At 35.3% G+C, this 21,401-nt stretch overlaps 3 protein-coding genes across 11 annotated transcripts in view; 1 reads left to right on the forward strand and 2 right to left on the reverse strand.

Moving 5' to 3' along the window:
- The window catches only part of LOC127861488 (F-box/WD repeat-containing protein 9-like), a 22,990-nt gene extending 20,420 nt beyond the window's left edge, over nucleotides 1–2,570 (forward strand). For all 5 annotated transcript variants that reach the window (XM_052400006.1, XM_052400008.1, XM_052400007.1 and 2 more), the window contains one exon: nucleotides 864–2,570. In XM_052400006.1, coding sequence (XP_052255966.1) covers nucleotides 864–947 — 84 coding nt within the window. In that variant the 3' untranslated portion in view covers nucleotides 948–2,570. The remainder of the gene's footprint in view (nucleotides 1–863) is intronic.
- The window catches only part of LOC127861490 (single-stranded DNA-binding protein 3-like), a 479,133-nt gene that overhangs the window by 29,997 nt on the left and 427,735 nt on the right, over nucleotides 1–21,401 (reverse strand). The window lies entirely within an intron of this gene.
- LOC127861485 (uncharacterized) lies at nucleotides 2,473–9,721 on the reverse strand. 2 transcript variants are annotated; one of them, XM_052399996.1, is made up of 4 exons: nucleotides 7,791–9,721; nucleotides 7,092–7,259; nucleotides 6,575–6,598; nucleotides 2,473–4,028 (listed from the first exon to the last, which is right to left on the reverse strand). In XM_052399996.1, exons 1-4 carry the CDS (start codon nucleotides 8,481–8,483, stop codon nucleotides 3,051–3,053), a joined length of 1,863 nt encoding a protein of 620 aa, XP_052255956.1. In that variant the 5' UTR covers nucleotides 8,484–9,721; the 3' UTR covers nucleotides 2,473–3,050. The 2 variants fall into 2 exon arrangements, with proteins under 2 accessions (XP_052255956.1, XP_052255957.1); XM_052399997.1 differs by lacking the exon at nucleotides 6,575–6,598.

Genomic DNA, 21,401 nt, shown 5'->3' on the forward strand with positions numbered 1-21,401 from the left:
ATCTTATATAAGTGCAAATATTTTAACTCGAAAATGTATTTAACACAACTCGCCTTTAAATGCTTGGTAGATATCACTCACATTTTCACAGTTGAAGAATTTGTAAACATTGAAATGGATGAAAGTTTATAATGACAAATAAAAAAGCATTATGACCAATTGTTAATATGTTCACCTTTAATAATGATTGAGTTATTTTGAAATGAACTATTGTTGAGGCGTCCAAAAAATTACAAAGTCTTGTTAATAGCGCATGAAAATGAGGGGTGTAAGATCCAATGCAATCAATCGCCATTGTATGCTATTGTATATATAGGACCAAGATGACATCATAATGACATCAACACGTCATAATATCACTGCTCACTGCTGATTATATTTTTATAGGACATTTCTTTACATTTTTATAAGACATGCAGACATTTCTTGTTTCACTTAAGAATATAAAAAAACATATAGGAATATTGTCTTCAAACATTTGGGATAGAATTATGGCCTTTTGTTTCTTATATTGTTTGGTGATAAATGTTGTTTTGTCTATGATCAAGCTCATTTGGATGTGAAATCTGAGTCTTTGAGAGTGACACATTTAGTTTCTAGCAATGAAATTTAAGGATGTTTTTTTAGAATATTTGTATAACTTTATTTTCTTATAATATAATATATTGTCTTCAAAATTTTGTAATGATACTTTTCACTGTAATAGAAAAGAAAAAGAAGCCTCCTTAGTTTACTATGATAATGAGTGTATAATATCATAGACTGTTTTCTGTATTTTGTTTAAGATCAGTTACATTTGTGGCATTTGTTTCAGTCCACAAAGAATAATCATTTCATATATTGATCTCTGTATATCCCTACAGATCAGCTACAACAGTGGAGTGCTGGCCAGCGCCAGTGCAGACATCTCTGTCGGAGTCTGGTTACCTAGGAAACACGTGTCATGAGCAACCAGACAGTAACTGGCAAGCATCTTGTCAACCTTCAGATGTTATATCATGTATTCCATAGACAGATTGACATCTTTTAAGATATCCCCTACACCATTGCCTAGTTAAAGTCACTAGTCACTTTTCAATCCCTTTGCACAATGAAGAAATGTTTTGTTGTAAAGGATGTAGCAGTAGGCTCACATTCTAAACATCCGCTTATGACAGTTCTGTAGCCAACATGCATATGGGATTTGAATTGGTTTTGGTGTTGCAATTGGAGCTATTGTACTTTTAAATGTGTTCAAAACAGAAATATGTTGGACCATATTCAGGCTTTTGAATTGAAGCAGAAACTGGCCCTGTGTTCACAAAACATTTTTTGCAGTCGAAAATCGATTTTGCTTGTCATTGAAAATGGATTTCCATTGTAGATGATAGGCAAAAATGAAAATCAATGTCAGTTAAAATCGATTTTCGATTGTAAAATCGTTTTGATGCAAGTATTTTGCAATGTTCTCATTTTTGACATCTGAAATGTTTCTGCCTTAAATCATGTTGATGCAAATTATACTGGAAAGCTAAATCATTATTATATTTATGTAAATAAATAGTTTTAAACTGCATATTATTTGACTATAATGTATACTAAGAGACATTTACATAGAATGTAACTAGCACAAACAAAATAGCTCTTTAAGTATTTTGAAATGTAGTAAAATCATTGATATTTATGATAGAATATCTGATGGAATATAATCAATTGTGTCACATATAGGATGTATTGTTATATATATGTTAAACAACAGACATGTTAATAAATATGACTAGGTATTATTTAAATATATTTATGAGCAGGATTATATAAACATGACCATCTTGGTATACATTTGTCTGTTATGATTACTGTAAGACTATCTTGTTTTTTGTATTTTTTTATGTAAGTTAAACTAAGTTAAGCAATGATATGAAATTATCATATTAACAAATTGCCTGTTGGTTGTTATTGTATGTTGTTAGATGATTATTATGCTTCAAAAGCACTGGACATGCACACAAATGTAATTTAGGCACTTTTTACTATGTATCTTTAATTTGTTCTCTTCATTTATTTATTAATCGTATGTACAACACTCTATCAACCTATTGTTTAGGTTTTAGGTATTGATTATCCAGTCTCAAGCATTCTACAACACGTGTTTTTTGTTTCATATACCGTAAATCGGCCAATGTTTTTGTTTGTGTAATAATATTCTAGATACTCTTGCCATGCTTACTGATATGGTTAGGTATGTATTGAGCAGGCATGTGAATAGTTAAATAAATGTCACCATATGGTAGAGCAGTAATACAAACATTGTCGTACAGATATGGCCGTGCACATTGGAAGTTTGGTGTATGTGCCCATCCATCCGTGCGTGTATACATATGCAACTCTGTCAAATCCTGTTCAGCCTGTAACTTCATTATTTTTCTGGCAATTTTAAAATTACAGGATCATTAATATCAAGAGACAGCATGCGCACTCAAAACTTTAATGGCCTAAGGTCTTCGATGTTTATTATATATAATCTTGCATATCAATGGTTTATGACCATATCTGTTTGCTCTACATACTTCATTAATAAATATCAAACACTGCATACTTCACATTACGTTGAACGCTTGCTATCCGGAGCTCGCTCCTTCCAACCTTACATAAGGGGAGAAAAGCTATTTAGAAACACATACGAATTTGTTCTACCAGTTCTACGCACATTACACAATGATAATTGCCGATAAATGAAAGTACATAGATATTTTGGGAAGGTAAGAACAACATGTATATCCAAATATGCTTTACATGAAAATGCAACATATTTGCTTTTAAAAGTAAACATGCCAGGCCATTCGTCCCTTCTTTATTTTTTCAAAATGTCTTGTGAGTGCAGTCGCATAAGAACTTTTATTGCATGACTGACCACCGTTTGAATTATCCTACGATGTATTTGGTTACATAGTATAAATCCGCATTAAACTAACGGCTTACAGTTTGTTGTGTCACAGAGCAAACCTCTCGAGCCTAAATTTATCGTGCGCGTGTTCAGAGCAAGCCTAGAATCTGGTGACGGCGTCTGCTAGTCATTCCTGCATTTGATACACACTGACGTCATTGCAGAACCTCTCCATGAGCAACACACTTCCGGAATTAGGACAAAACTTCACATGTATCGGCTTACTGAGGCCGGAAATGACCTGTCCCAGGCGGTCGCCAGATTTTTGAATGATGTGCACATTTGCCGAGGTCAGACCACAAATGAAGACGTTCCCCTCGTCGTCCCGCGTGCAGCTGGTCGGTTTGCGCAGTCCCGGATCCATGTACATGCTCCGCACCTGCGCAGCAGCGTCGATGACCACGAGACAGCCATTAATTTCCTCAGAGTCACCTTCTCCTTGGCACGACACGTAGATTCGGTCCTTTGATTCCGCGCACACGGAAATCGGCCATTTCATGTTGGGGTCCTGGGAACCGAGACTGCAGGAAATGAGTTCAATGCCCTTTCGGTTGAGGAACAAGATCATGTGGTCGTCGCTATTGGTAACCGTAACCAGCTTGTCGTCTACCGTATCAATCCCCCAGCACTCAAGTCGGGTCTGAATGCTGTCTGAGACCTTCATTCCATCTTGCAGACTGAGAAAGTGTATCTTCTTCTCTTTTGGCACCGTAACGGCCACCTGGTTTTTCGCAACCTCTGTCGCGTCGAATGAAGCACCGTCCGTTTTGAAGTCAGATATCAGCTTAAAGTCGCTGTCAAGAACTTTTAGTTTCTTGTTGTTATAGTCTACCAACACAAGACGACCGTCCGCCATTACGGCAGATCCCGTGACGTCACACGGACTCTTATCATTGTGCATACGTACTCCAAATGCGTTCACCTTTACCGCGCATACGTCCGTTGGCGGACGCTTGTTTCGGGACTGCGCGGGAGATTTTCGCGGCGTCTGTGGATGGGTGACGATAGATGGCGGAAGTGGTGGTATCTCGAAGCTGCGTTCTTCCGTTACCACGTCGACGGCGTCCTTCAGCATCACCATACAGGCCTCCATCTTGGCGCTCACCTGACCGAGATTTTATAGGTGAATAGCGTGTTATTTTTGGCATTGTTACGCATTAAACCGTGTGATATTAGTATAACCTGAAAATGTATACATGATGTAAAAAAGGGTAAGTCCAAAGACCGTACTAAAATTTGATGTGTAGATCTATACGGTCGGTACGGATATGGATATGGTTCGTTCAATTATTATTTTTATAATTATTATTATATGGAGATTAAAGCCATAACTGTGTGAACTAATTATTTAGTTCAATGACCTGGTACCGTATAATTAATCGGCGGAACGTACAACCATTCTATTTCGACCATCGTAGTTATTTTGATTAAAACTAATATTGCAAACGTATGAACACCTTGTTAAGGAGCAAGTAGGGTGCATGCAACAATTCTAGCAACTACAATACATGTCAACGTCTGTAATAAAGTGTCAAAAAATAGCCACGTGGAGCCATGCTGATTAAACAAGCAAATTCGTTGAATTGATATCCCCCGCCAATATACTTCTGGACACAAAAAGCTGTCTGGACGGATGGACAACCCCAACGTGCATCATCCTCTTATCCATATATATACTCCTACCAAGTTTTAATGAAATTCGTCAAAGCACTTCCAAGATATGGTTCGGGACACACAAACAAACATTTTTTTCAAGATAGAAAGGGCCATAACTCCGTTATTATACGATGGCGTACAATGCCATTTGGCGTGCATCATCCTCTTATCCATAAAAATACTCCTACCAAGTTTCAATGAAATCCCCCAAAGCACTTCCAAGATATGGCTCCGGACACACAAAAAAGCATTTTTAGCTCTACTGACCGAACGCCTGAAGATCTTATGTCATGGCGTGGTTTCCTACGTCCGTCCGACCGTGCGTGCGTGTGTTAGACTTTTTATTGTTTACGCGATCAAGTCCACAGTTTTCATCCGATTCTTTTCAAACTTGTTCAGTGTCTTTATATTAATGAGGTCTCGAACCCTATTGAAAATGGGTTACATCAGAGTAAAAAGTCCAGAATTATCTCCCCTTGAATTTGAGAAAATTGTGAAATAAGGCTTGTTTACGCAATAAAGTCCACAGTTTTCATCCAATTATTTCCCAACTTGCACAGTGTCTTTATCTGAATGATGAGTCAAACCCTAATGAAAATGAGCAATATCGGAGTTTTAAGTCCAAAATTATCTCCCCTTGAATTTGAGAAATAAATGAAAATTCAGTTTTTTATGTGATAAAGTCCATAATTTTCATCCAATTCTTGGCAAACTTGCACAGTGTCTTTGTATCAATGAGGACTCAAACCCTTATTTAAAAAGAGCAATATCGAAGCAATAAGTCCAATATGACTTCCCCTTGAATATGAGAAAATTTTGAAATCCCGCTTGTTTACGCAATTAATTCCACAGTTTTCATCCAATTATTTCCAAATTTGCACAGTATCTTTATATCAATGAGGACTTGAACCATATTGAATATGAGCAGTATCGGAAAAATAAGTACGCAATAATCTCCCCTTGAATTTGAGAAAATTCTCCTTGTTTGCGCGATTAAGTACACAGTTTCCATTTTATTCTTTCCAAACTTGCATAGTGTTTATAGAGCGATGCAGGCCCTCATGGGCCTCTTGTTTCAAGATACAAAGGGCCATAACTCCGTTATTAACAGATGGTGTACAATGCCATTTAGCGTGCATCATCCTCTTATCCATATATATACTCATGCCATATTTCAATGAAATCCGCCAAAGCACTTCCAAGATATGGCTGCGGACACAAAAGTGCCGGACGGACGGACAACGCCAAAACAATATCCCTCCGCCTATGGCGGGGGATAAAAAGTAGAAGGCAACAACGCGTGCTAAGGTATCGATTATTTTACAGTTTGAATACTTTTATTATTTCAAAAAGGTAATCTCATTTTACATCAAGTAAATTTAAAACATATAAATATCACCCGGTATTTTTCAATAAATTCTTTCAAATCAATAATTTTACAAACATTTCATATAAAATATTTCGTTAAATCCTCTAAATTATTACGCTGCTAGAATGCTTCCAATAGTAATTATAATTATGATGAATTAATATGATTTATTTTTTGGTATTAATGGCTTTATCCGCACGGAAAAGCGAGACCATGTCAATTTACAAGAGCGCTATCTTGAAATTGAAACTTTAAATATTTATAACTGCTCTCTGGAAAAAAAGAGACGATTTTAATGTTCATGAAAGGTCTTTATAAAACAGTGGTGATTTAAATGCGCACGGGCGCTCTCTATGGAAATCGAGACCATTGAAATGTTCATGGGCGCTCCAAGGAAATGGAAACGATTGAAATGTTTAGAGCCCTCACTGAAAATCGAGACGATTTAAATGTGCATGATTGCTCTCAAAAATGGAAAGAAAAAATAATGCTCATGAACGCTTGGATTGTCACACCAAAAAAAAACAACATATATCCTTTATATATGGTATATCTTTAGATCGACGCCACACAGAAAAGCTATTTTGTGCAAACAATACAATATAGAGAGCATGCAAGAGACTTACATCACACGACAACGATGGTTTGTACTACAACAAAAAACAACAGAAAGGCATGCTATAGAGAAGCTTGATGGTTATTTAGTTATTTCAGTGGTATGCTTTATATGTTCATAACGGGATACAATTAACATCCACATACGCAATACCGGGAGATTTGACAAACTAACATTACTTCGAACTTCTAATCTGATTTCCTTCATTATGATAAGAAGAACCAAGTTTAAAAAAAAATACATCAGTTGCTTTGTATATATTTAAGTTACACAGGTTAAAACTTGTTATGGTATGACGAAAACTAAAATAGCATCGTGTAAGTAACGAAAAATGTATTAACAAGGCTTTTAAAAACTTATTCCATTAACTGCTTCAAATTAAATATAAAAAAAATATATTCTGAGGCTAAACTCAAGTTTCACTTCAGTTACAGTAAGATATATGCAGTTCAAAAATGCATAATTTCCCTAAAATGTTGTTTTATACGATGCCCTCATGTGCTTAGCCTGGAACCACACTGGCGTACCTGTAGCTTGAAGGTGGTGAGCGGAAGTGAGACGCTGCCCATCTCCATGTCCACCATCTTGAGGTTCGCCTCCGCTGTGCGCAGCGCCAGTAGCCGCTTTGACGGGATGTCCGACTCGTTCGCCTCCTTAACCTCCCCCAGGGACGTGTCCAGGTCCGTGCGGAGCTCCTGTGCCGGGAGAAAATGGAAGGTACAGAAAAGGACACATCTTTGGCCGAGATTATTTTTACCTAAATTAGCACACTTATGTTCTAAGCCTTGCAGTAGCTGCTGTCGAGGTTATGATGGTGCGACAAAGACATAATTCGGTACGCTGGGATTGAATACACTAACATATTATCCGAATCCGTTGGTCATTGCTGTCGAGAAAACAGATGTAAAGAAGTCTTTAAGAACATTTGGCAATTTGTGATTTTGCTGTTGATGTTTTTGTTTACAGAATGCCTTGTTTGTGTTGGTGTTCGTAGTGTTACGTGCTTGAGTTGCCAAGATATGATAATACATGATCAGAACGTATATATACTGTAGTCGTAAGTAATTCAACATGGAGTTTCTTAAAAATATACGGTGTTGATAATGTATGAAATTCGCGAAATATTACGTACATATTATAGGGTTTTGTGGATTCTAATATGGGGGAAATTATCGGTAAATACAGTGTTTCCAGAAAAGAGTACAGTATCCTTTCGAGCCAAATACCTGCAACATAGTCCTCTGCTTCTGCAAGCACGACACCCCCTGCTTTTTGAGGTTCATTCCTTTAGTGAGTATCCTTTCTTCAAGAGAATCAAATGCGCTATTAAACGTATCTCGCAAGCATTTTAGCTCCAGAATCACGTTCTCCTCGTCTCTCGAAACGTCGTCAATCTTCGTGGTGATCTCGTCCATGACGAGACCCAAGTGAGATCTGTAGCGTTTGAGGTTCTCGCTGATGTCATTGCACTTTGTTGTGTAGTACGTGCTCTTCACGTAATCGTTCATGTCCAGGACGCGGCAGTGTCTGTGACTCGTCAGGATGCACTTGCTGCAGACGAGGATATCGTGCGTTACGCAGACGAGATCGGCAGATTTGTCCGGATGCAGCTTGCACTTCGGCCAGTCGTCATTATGCTGCGTGATGGCGTCCATCATGGAAAGGACGAGGCGGTTAATGGGGAACGCGACCACCTGGATCTCGATGCTGCTCGCCTTTGGGAGTTTAGTGACGCTCCGACAGACTGGGCACGGGAAGTCCCCGTGACTCTGCTCCAGGCGGTCGATGTTTGAGATGAGCGTCTTCAAACAGTCGTGACACAGACTGTGTTGGCATGGCAACGTGCGCGGCTGCCTCAGCACCTCCTTGCACACCGGACACAGCAGAAGATCTCCGATTGTGGAGATCAGGGAAGCCATGGCTCAAACAAGTATTTTCCTCAGGAATACATTTATCTGTGTAAAGCTTTAGCAGAGGCCTGGACGCTGCGATCGTAAAACATTGACTTAGTAAAATCGCATGCCATTTTATATTACTATCACTTTTGTATTCCCATCTAGTCGTAATGGACACAGTGATGCTAAATCTTCTCCGATGTGTACGTCCCCCTATACGTTAGCTTACTACGTTATCACCCTTCTCTTGTACGTCCCCTTATACGTTAGCTTACTACGTTATCACCCTTCTCTTGTACGTCCCCCTATACGTTAGCTTACTACGTTATCACCCTTCTCTTGTACGTCCCCCTATACGTTAGCTTACTACGTTATCACCCTTCTCTTGATCTAGCGTAGCGTAATGTTTAACTTCATTTATAACAATTGCCGACTCTCTAAATATTTTGCTTTGCATGTATTTAGTATTTAAGTGTTTTCAAAGCAAAAAAAAACAAACTTGAAGAACACCGTCTGTTAACACTATGATTATTCGATTAATTCGAGTAATACAAGTAATGAAATTCAGTTTTTTTTTCATACGCTCTTGATACGGCGATTAAAACTTTTATCGGGGTTTTGAATTGAAATTCTACTATGAGAATAAACGTTTTCAATCGCAATCGATTTCGGAATCAATAAAAACTTCATTTATCACCGAAAGCAACTATGCGGTATCATAAATTATGTCTGACATAAAGAAACCCGATTTGATTCTTTATTTACCTAAATAAATATTTAAGCTTGTATGCCTTTTTCGCTTTTGTTCGCTCAATGAATAAATTGTTTTCGTCTTTAGAAAAGCTCTGGTAACGTCACTTGATTTATAAATTATTTAACATCAACTTCAATAAAAAAAAACACCAAACACGTGCTAGCTTAGTTCCATTTAACATTTCACCACTTCACTAAAAATATTTGCTCAAAGTCCATTGTAAAAACACCAGTATGATGCTTCTGCTTAATCATCGACACAAAAAATTCTATTTTCATAAATAAATATAAATAAATAAATCCACAGTTCAATAGATTTTAATCCACATTCCTCATTTGTGCAAGTCTTGTCGACCGTCGTCTTAATTGGCAGACCTATTTGGCGGTATTAACGGATTACAGTTAAAGAGATCAACGCTATTGCATTGTTCTTATCCGACTATAGGATACACAATAAAGAGTTTACAGAAGCTTTTATCTAGGTTTACATGCATGCACTGACGTGTTGATAATGAATGATTTTCATCGAAGCGATCAATGGTTGTGTCGTATGTCACACTAACAGTTACGATTAATCGGGAAATACCGACTCAAATATCCGAACTGACATTGGGCTAAACATGTCGTCCACTGGGTTCACGAAAGCTTGTCTAGCAAAATCGGAATGTTTCGAATTATCATCGCAATGATCATAGATCATTCATGCTGGGTTTTGTCTCTACGCTTATTGCAACGTTGTGGAGCCTTCAGTGCTTCATCGGAAGCACAAAAAAACCTTCGGCATGCTTCTTTAACGTGGACGCAGACAACCTCCGCTCAGAGATTTGACTTGATCAAATCCATGCCTTCATAAGCAACCACCTGATGATAGCCGAGCCACGTGGTACAATAATTTTCCCGTTGTTATAGGCATGGTGTAAAAGTCTATATATCTATCTAACGATTGGGAGGTCACGGGTTCGATCCCTACTTGGGGAGCGTTCTTTAGATCTCCCCCAAAGACACCGAGTACTGGTCCTAGACCCAGGAAACGGACTTTAGAGCATGAGGTTTTCGATGCAATCGAGCTAAAATGTATAGGGTTAAAATAAAATAATGTATAATCCACAAGCGGGTCCTTCAGAATGCGGAAAGACAGCAGAAATCTCAAAGAAAGTGACGATCGGATAGGTAAACACAATGAGGTTATGCCGACCGTTAATAAAAGGTGCGCATTACCGAATTGCAGAACGAGCGCCGAGAAAAAGACGGACTTCTTAAACTATTACGAGCGACCGTCCGCTAGTTTTATTCACAGGTGGTTAGCGTGTGGCTATGATATTAATTAGTGAAAACATCATTTTGAATGATAAATAATCATATTATAACGAAAAATTAACTTTTCTGAAAAAAAATATTTCACTATCAAATATATATATATTTGATAGTGAAATATTTTTTTTCAGAAAAGTTAATTTTTCGTTATAATATGATTATTTATCATTCAAAATGATGTTTTCACTAATTAATATCATAGCCACACGCTAACCACCTGTGGTTTTATTAGTGACAAAATTTGAAGTAATTGAAAACTGATCGATGCAAACCTTCCGATTTTACCGTAACATGTAAAATATAAGACTTGAACACTGGAGTTCAGCTGAGGCAGGTATGAAACCAATCTAAGTGATTCATCAGCATTTCTCACTTTATACGGCCATGACAGTCAACAATAACAACGCATAAAAAGTATGCTGACGCGCACAATTCTTATACCCATCTTACATTAATAGCAACAGATATCACATATGGTTTTTGCACGTCAAAAGTGTGGATTCAATTCAATCAAACTGATGATTGATTGCATGCATTTCAAGTGGATAATTGTTTAGAAAATACTTCAGTGAAATATTGAAACCAAAGTCACCATGAGTGACGTCCCATATGAGTAAAGCTAACACGCTGGCTGGTCGGAGACACAATTGTATGGAAATATTATCAGCCCAGTGCCCCACGATTCGGTACATTGTACAGCCACATTGAGGGCGAATTTAGTTAATATACTGGAAAATAGGAATGAAAGTAAATATTCAGTAACTAGTGTTGATGATTCATTGGAAGGGAAATAAATTTTAATCTGTAGTAGGAAATTCGTAAATCTTATTACAAAGCACCTCAGCAACATGGGTAGTGCCATTTGGCTAAAGAAATATTCATTTTAATAATCCTTATTTACTTGAAACTCAGATTCGAGAAATGTAAATTCTATATAAACCGTTTATATCATACGTATGATAAAATGTGCATGGCACTTGCAGTAATATTTGTAGTTGGCCTTACATTCAGGAAAAGGAAGAAGTTTAGACAAGTATTATGTACAAAAATATAGCATTGTATGCATGAGCTATTGAACGTATTGAAAGCGTTTATTAATTTTAATGTATGTTTTATAATTTATTTAGTTAGATAAAGTCATGTATAGAGTGTGTATAATACCAGTACAGAGCTATTGGTATTAAATAAATATGCCAACCCGTGAATATCATCAAATAAACTTGATTATATTTAAACGAATACAACATATCGATTGATAACAGTGTTTTATCAGATGTATAAACTAGTGCAAACAAACGTTCGTAAATTACCGGCGAAGCCGATATTTATACTTGGATTGTCAATGTTTTATTAATTTTCATGCTTTCAACTATGCCATTATTTGACGCATTAAACTGGGCACTATCTCGTATTCGCATACTGTAAATCGTTACTTTTATCCTGATTCAATACATTTTCTCCTGTTTTCTTTAAATATAAAAAGTAACCATATAATATTGAGCAAATCGTCCTCTTTAAATAATTGCCTTACACAAATCCATATATCAATATCATTAAGGTGACAAGATTCGATGTATTGAATTCAACTGTTTAAATATAAATTAAGTATGCGGGTGTACTGTGGATAGCAAACTGTTTGCATGTTTTATACTCAGTACTTCAGCAAGGTTAATAAACGCATACGCTCAACAAATGTTAGAGTCCTCCAACGACGAGTGAACAGATAGATAATGTGGATATCATCATTAAATTTTGCTTAAGTTCTGCAGTGTGATCTCTCACCTTCACAACTATCTTCTTTAACATACATAACTGACCATAACACAATTATATGAGGCTCTGTTTAAGTGAGATAATATACAAATTAAAAACTTGCAAAATCACTAGAAATCAACAGTTTTATTTTGGTTTCTGTCTTTTGAATAGCAGTTGGTATGTCAGCCCTTAGCACATAACCCTTCGACCAACTTGCTGATTTGGCAAATACATATTGATGGGCATGGTTGAATATACCAAATAATAGTTCATTGATAGAAACTCAAACAAATAAATTGTTCTGCATGCTATTTTGCATAATACATGTATTACTTTCCATGCATTTTTTGGCATTTTTAAGTAGTTGGAACAAATGCACTTAACAATTAAAAACTTTTGTTCCTATCGGTTTTTGCGATGTGAATTCTAGCTAGGATTATCTCCCGGAAGTAATATAACATCATCAGTACATAATCGTTGAGGGAACGGATAATTTAACTTACATGTCATATTAAGATTATCGGACTGTAAACTATGTCCTGAGTTATAACGTTTCAAAGGTGTAAAGGCTACATGTGATGATCGACAACTCTTGGTACACCTTTCATAATTGCAAATCGCAGTGATCACACGTAATATCCCTTGCAAAACACAAAAAAAAACAATAATAATTCAACATTTATTTTAGCTGACTATGGAGATGGATTTCTATATCAATATTCAAAACTTATATACGTACTATTTAATTGTGACCAGTGCATAAGTGGTGTACATGGCCTGTATAATCCAAGTTTATAAACTCTTACCCTGTTAACACATGACGGCGTGACGGACGTTATGACATTCTTTTATTATTATTATTATTATTATTATTATTATTATTATTATTATTATTATTATTATTATTATTATTTATTTTTTATTTTTATCATCATTATAGTTGTTTAATCGGAAAATATGCAATTAAAGGACTTAAAAGACAAACATTATTCTTGTAAGAAAAGGGATGTATGCCTAGTGCTTGGTATATAAGAACTTGACTCAGTACTTTCTTGAAATGGACTAAAAAAACAGTACCCAACGCATTAAACCTGTTGTATCAATACCAAAATGATAACAAATTTTTAAATTATCTCTTTATATGCCTTAAGACCAAACCGAACGCGAGCGTTTCCAGGGCGGATATTCGGCTGCTGTCACCCAATGAGCAAAGATCAGCCTACGAGGCGCAGCATAAGGAGGTTTTGCCAATTTTCACCAAAGTTCATCAGCTTCTTCTATGCAGCAATGTAGCAAAGGTATGAAGGTCCGCACCGGCAAATACTGAGATCACCATTGAGGGTTGTCCGTAGAAAAAAATGGTCCAAAGGCTTTTTTACTGTAGGTACATTGGCACTTAAAGACATCACGCTGGTAATGCGGATACTTCGATAACACATGGCACTGCGATAACAGAAAACAACAAAAGCCACGCGCGAGAGATAAATTCCTAAAAAAAAAATCAAAAGGTATTTCCTAAAGATTAGTTTTTGGGACAAGGCACATGGTCGAGTTGATTAATGGTGTATCCCTTTATATTGGGAAGAACAAAAATTACGGTAAAATGGTAGAATTGTGCCCCCAAAAAAGAAAGTTCGGTCGAAAAACAGCATGAACGGGGTGGACATTGGTTCTGGACATCATGTGGTGAAACCACTAAAAGAGGATCGCACTTATGATAATGAATGCGTAATGAGTACACGTGTAGAAATAATAGTTGTATATACAAGTAGTGCATAAACTTGTTGTAGAATTATACTGTTGCAAGTAAACAATACAATACAGCTCGACCGAATACACATTAACTTGTCCGAAATGTAGAAATACAAGTTAGAAGGTATTATTTAAAAAAAATCCGAGGTGATAAATTCTAAATTGAATGCAATATATTTTACGTGTTTGTATTTCTTTAAAATATAATGTGAACCCTGTGTATTTGTGCAAAGTAACAGGACTTACTTGAATTTTTTTTATAATAATACATACATTTATTATGTTGATACACGTCTCTTGTTTGTGGCCGCAGTGAAATTCTTTGAAAGATAACAAATGGTATAAACATGTTGGCCAGAGCAGTTATCAGTCGTCACGATATGTTACAAACTATTAACCGCTCGATAAAACCTGTAACCGTAATTAAGAGAGATAATCAAAGGTGTCTTGTTTTGTGAAAATTGGGAAAAATGCATGTGCGTAAAGTGTCGTCCCAGATTAGCCTGTGCAGTCCGCACAGGCTAATCAGGGACGACACTTTCCGCTTTAATGGTATTTTTCGTTTAAAGTAAGTTCCTTTTTACCGAAAATCTATTTTAAGTGGAAAGTGTACATTTATACATTTTATACATTTTATACATTTTATACATTTTATACATTTTAACCATTATGCGCTAAGATATATATACTATCAAAACATGTAAGATCATACACGTAAACAACATAGAAACGTTCATTATCATTCAAAAATGCTGCACAGCAGACATCAACATATAAATAGGACTAATACTTGATCATCATTATAATTTTTCTAAATCTATGTTGAACGTCCGATATTTTAGCATAATTTTAACAAAAACATATACCTACGTTCGTTTAAATATTATTGTAAACAGCTTAGATCAAGAACTAAAACGCGATATCTCTCTGAAATTACTAATATCGTTAATATTGTCATATTTAGGCATATTATTTGAAATTCACTTTTTTGTATTTAATGACTCGTCCCCTTAGCGCAGTTTTCGTTTGCAGATGTACTTATAAAAATAATCCATACGCTTAAATCAAATTTAATCTATTCTCTAAATAGATTTTATTTGTTGCTATTTCCTCAATAAGAGCCGTAGCAGCTTCAAAACTTTGATCAGGTAAATTGAGAATAGTCTTTCTCTCACCTGCATAGAAACGTGGGCACCCGGATGATACTAAATTGCGTTAGTCACATGTCTGCCGCCCCTTTCAATTCGGATAATTTTTGGTACAGTATTACCGACCTGCTACTTTTTAGACGTTCCAAACCTACCAACTTTTGAATGCATTTGTTTAATTGCTGTCATATTTTGACACCTCAAAATGTTTTGTTTTATTTTATAATTTTAACCAAGTGAATACTTCAGTAGGCGAGAACACTTATTTCTTCATGCGATGCTTTGTAAACAATTGCGTTCGATCGAATCGCCGATTAAAGCGGGATTATACGATTTGTCAAATATTTATTAATTCATATAAAATGTTTAAAAAAAACTTATTAAACATATATTTCAATATAAATTAAAATACAATTTAAGAAGAACATGTGTCGAAAAATGCGAAATAAGCCAGATATTTAATTCTGAAATCGAAATTGTCTGTAAAGTCGAATTCACCAGCATGTAAATCATGCATGTACGATGTGAATCTAAATTTAGTTTAACGGTTCATTTTAAATTCCTCCAACGATATCTATTCATACGACGCACGAACACTAACTAAAAAGACGAATGCTTCGGTAATTGTAGAAAAATATGTACGAAATTTCTTCGTCACAATCGGCTCGGGGCGCTAATTTGTCTTTGCTGCATTTTATGAAATTCGTGTTCAATGTATAATTTTTCTTGCCTATTTTGTGTCAGTGTAACATATTTTATCAAATTATGACAATTTAACACATATAAAAAATCGTATAATCTCGCTTTAAGAGACCAAGTTGCGGTAAGATTGTTTGAATTTCTTCTCGACTCGCATCGTGAACCACTTTTAACGTGTTTCCAACGCAGAATAAAAAGTTATTTCAACCAAGGCTATTGTCAAGCAATATGGTCCCCTACCGGCTCCACCAATGTCAGAAATTCCACCATTGTCATATTATTATTTTTTTGGTTGCCATAGCAACCACAATTTTTGACGTAGGAACAAAATGAAATGACGTGCATTATGTCCATATTGCCATCTATCCACGTTGCAAGTTTCATGAAAAAAAATATTAAGAACTTTTTTAGTTATCGCAGGATCCAGAAAACCACCATTTTCAGCAGTATTTCTAGTCTATTTTTTGCCATAGCAACCCGATTTTTTGACGTAGGAACACAATGAAATGACGTGCATAATGTCCATATTGCCATCTATCAGTGTTTCAAGTTTAATGAAAAAATATTAAGAACTTTTAAAGTTATCGCAGGATCCAGAAAAGTGTGACAGACAGACTCACAGACTCACAGACAGACAGACAGACACACAGAGCGCAAACCATAAGTCCCCTCCGGTGAAACCGGTAGGGGACAATAAGCATATTTAATCCACTTAATTCCTTAATTTTCATGACAAAAACAATTAAAAAGATTAAAGGAGTATTATGTTGAAACGTTCATGGCGTGTACATACGACGGAGTGCATTGGTTTTATATTTAAGGCTGTTTATGGTCTTCACACGTTCATATTAAGTTTTCAAAACATTTCATTCCATTACGTTTCTAAAAATGTTAAGAAAATACGTTTGCTTTTTAGCGGAACTCTTTTGGTCGGTTAATCGTTGTAGTATAAGCTACGGCATGTTTATGCCCCCGAAATAGGACATATAGTGATCGGACCGTCCGTCCGTTCGTCTGTCTGTCTTTCCGTCACACTTTGCGTTTAGGTTTTGCTTTTAGATTTCGAAAAATGCTCATTACTTCAATGTCGCTTCTGATAGCAGCTTGATATTTGGCATGCATGTGTATCTCATGGAGCTGCACATTTTGAGTCGTGAAAGGTCAAGGTCGAGGTCATCCTTCAAGGTCAAAAGTAAAAAAACAAATCCAAGGGAAGTAATAAGCTTCAAATGGAGATAATTATCTGTACCTGCCAAATGATAAAAAATATATAAATCAAAGCGGCGCAGAAGGGGGCATTGTGTTTCTGACAAACACATCTCTTGTTTTTTAACTAAAAATTTACCTGTCCCATCGTTGCCACCGAATATTAGCGATAAATAGCACGCCTCGTGTGTAAGGCATGTCTGATTCGTATTGAATGGTCACCAGAGCGAGGTCAAAATAAATGGATATGTTATTCAAAATATTTCAGGTCTACTTTGTCATCTTCACCGTTTAGTGTTTGCAAACCATCAAGCCGGAAAAGAACCAACGCAAGGTCTTTTCTTACCATTATTTACCACCGCTGTTCAAACAAATCTGCCATGGTCTGTGCATTTAAAGGTAATTTAAACATACATAAGGTCAGATATTAATGAATTTGACAAACAATACAATTATTTTACTACAATTTTAGTTTACAAAAAATTCTTTCTTAACCTCTGAAGAAATTACAAATGTATTTGTCAATCACCAGAGGTCTACGCTTAGCATTCTATTGACGAAGAAAAAACACGTGGTTGTTGAGGTCCAATACAAACTAACGACATCAATGTATAAACTCCTCGCGGCGCGTTCGGATTTCAAACAGACTATTGCAGCAAACATCGGATTATTATACTATTATGGTACCAATATCAGAGCGGTATTTTTAATTCCCTTGATGCGATAATGTGCGTTTAATCAATATCGGAATCGTCTAGGATGAACTTATCGCTATTACTTACAGTGAGTAAACAATTAATTATCTTGTATATTAGTCGTATTATACACTGTTTATAAATATAATGACTTTGTCACACAGTTTTCATTTCTTACTGATTGAATTTCAACGTATATTTTAAGGATCGCTATTGATAGTTTGATACTGTTTATTTATGGACATATGTATGTATACGTTTTTCTAGGGTACTTTGCTATTACATGTTTACAAAATTTGTACTCAAAATCATCAAATTAATTTGAAGAATGATAAATGATTGTCTGTGATATTTAATTGTGTGACTTGTTTTCAAGCCAAAACTAAAAAGACAAAATGACATTTTATTCTATTGCTGCTGTGCTTAGATATACTACATTGTATAAATTAAGTTAAATGCCTCGACTACTTATGAGTATATAAGTTGTTGGTCCATAACACATGGTCTTATACATCAGCACATATCTCGTCCAACGTTTGTATTTAAAGGGACCTTTTCACGGATGTTGGCATGTATTGAAGTTTGTCATTAAATGATTTATATTGATTAATGTAAACATTGGATCTAAAAAGCTCAAGTAAAACAAAAAAATAAAGAAAGAAAGAAAAAGAACCGTCGAGTGGTCTCGAACCACTGACCCTTGGAGTCCTGCATTAAAAGTGTATCGCTAAGACAACTCGGCCATCCATACTGATACTTTGATCGCTATATTTTATACTTTATATAAGCAATCCTCGCAGTGTCACGAAATTTAACGACAACAACAAACCTCTACAAATTTTAAATCGTTTTGCGTTGCAACACTTTATAATTTGCAGGGTTTTAAATCTTTAAAAGATGCATATAATGGATATTTTAGAGCATGGTAAATTTTTAGTATTACTGTTTTTTCACCAAAATCATAACTACAACGAAAATTTACGAATCTGAAGCTTTTTTCTTATTTTGTCAATTAACCAAAACGTGAAAATGCCCCTTTAAGCAATCCTCGACTTTTTGTGATTCTGCCATAAAATGCGCATGTAAATAAAAAAGTTTATTTGTAAAATGCATGTTCAAGCACTGAAAGCAACTGCAGACTCAACTCAAACATGTGTAATTATTACTTCGTTATGCATAAACGGACTTCGTTCATATTTGGAATATGAACAAATAAATATGTTAATATCTCATATAAATTGTATTTGAATTTGATCCAGGATTCGATGATTTTTCATTCAACGAGCAATATCACGCTTAAACATAGTCACAACTGATGACACGCGTCTCATCGAGAATCTATAATATCAACAGAATGCAAAATGTTCACGAATTCCCTCGGGAATGACGGGTCTATTCAATTTCCGACCGATGCAATAGTTGAAGGACGTGTCTTCACAACCTTGTTAAACTCGTCTCATAAATGTTTTGAAATTTTTGTATGTACTAATTTTGATGGCAGAGTTCGCACGTGCTATACGAGCTTGTTTTCAAATAACCAATGTCAGTAAACGATCGCTTGAATTTTTCACTGTGAAAAAATTACATGTATCATTTTAGAAAACATGCGTATACACACTTAAAGTTATTAGCTAATAAGGCATCATTTATTGGCAAGAAAAGAATCATTTATTTGCAAGGAAGATGTCACTTATGTGCAATTAATGTATCAGTTGTTGGCATGACAACGGAGGTATACATACTATGATTGTTTGACAACGGAGGTAGGCCTATACATACTATCATTTTTGGGCAACGAATGTATGCATACTATCATTTTCGGCAACGAAGGTATACATACTTTTATTTTTAAATGAAGGTTCGCAGAATTTCAGTGATCGAAAAGAATGTTATACATACTTTTCGTTTATGATGCATACACAGATACTCAATATTATGAAATGGAAACATAATAAAGAAAACATTTTAAATTGAACATTGGCGACTCTGTTTGGGTAGTAATTGTCCGGGTTAACTTATCTGATATAGACATAAATCGCTTTGATTGGAATCGATCACAAGAAGTTAGTGTAGTATGAATTAGTGACTGCCTTGTAAACGAGTGTCATCACGTACCTTATCCAAATTGTGCACAGTAACTTATTTATTGTATTTTCATATCGTCTTTTGGTTTATTGCACACCAATGCTATATATATAAACTGTTTAAAAGCCTAGTGTCAATAAATGCCACACCTATATTATATATAAATTATTTAAATAGCCTTTTGTCACAAAATGTCACGCCAATACTATATACAAACTGTTTAAATAGCATAAATTCACTAAATGCACACCAATACTAAATTAACTATTCAAAAAGCCTAGTCTCACTAAATGCCACACCAATTCTATATAGAAACAGTTAAAATAGCCTATTGTCACTAAATGCCAAACCAATGCTTTATTTAAACTGTTTAAATAGCCTAGTGTCACTAAATGCCACATCAATGCTATATATAAACTGTTTAAAGTATATGAACCAAATCGGCAAACATAAAATAAATAACATAATATGTACATAGTTAAAAAATAATATAAAAGTTACATGATTTTTAATTGCAGTAGGAATAAATTTCTAACCTTTTGAACCATACGACAGTTACGGTAAAATAACAAATGTCTTACAATTAGAATAGTAGTATACTACCTAAATTAAAACAACCCGCGTATACTATTCGAACTTGCTTGTCGGTCAGCAATTAATAGCAGTAATTGACAAATCGCCTATACTTGTTTTGTTGAAAAGGGTCACTATAAATCCGAACACTGGAAAGCCATTAACAAAGCACTTCAGATGACGCTTGCTCGCAGTTACTCTGTGACAGTACATATTACCATATTTCAGAAGAATGCTGATATTTATTAGGCTATGCATGTAAGAGCGTTTGTCAATCTTATTATTCTGACCACCCATTCACCTACACTTCCGATGGATTGTACTAATGGACTCTGCGAGTGCAACAATCAATCCTATTTAAATTCGTATGCAATATCATGCACTCATGGCACTTGCATATCACTTGTGTATACCTTACACCATTTTCTCATTTTTCGTTTTGTTACCCAAAGCGCTCTTGGTAACGTTTGTAATTTTAGATGCATTGATTTTATAGTAATCCTTAAACAATACCTATGGAGAACATCGTGATACGACCCAGGGTTGTTTATAATGGTGACCAGCAAAAATAATCTCATTAATGACATGGTTTGAATAATCAATTATAAAATTCCCGATGATAATGTAAGGCTTTAACATTTTTATGTTGTACAGATACATTTGCATTTTTGGAACGCACTTTGTGTAAAATGGTTAAGGGCATCGGAAGTTTCATGACTTAATGGACTGCTTTTGTATTATATTATCATATAACTATATTCTAATTCTATATTTAAAATTTGCATCGTATGCATTGTAATCCAATTAGTGTTTTCCTCACGGTATCATAATGTTTAACGCGTTAGTTTACATTCAGAAGTAATAAGAAAAACATACAAATTACAATAAAACATGGTCGCTTTATAATAGTATTTGTTTCATCAAACTCTCTATACTGATATACGTTTCATGTATCATTTTAT

This window comes from Dreissena polymorpha, chromosome 16, assembly GCF_020536995.1.
Source record: "Dreissena polymorpha isolate Duluth1 chromosome 16, UMN_Dpol_1.0, whole genome shotgun sequence".
In the NCBI taxonomy this organism is placed as follows: domain Eukaryota; kingdom Metazoa; phylum Mollusca; class Bivalvia; order Myida; family Dreissenidae; genus Dreissena; species Dreissena polymorpha.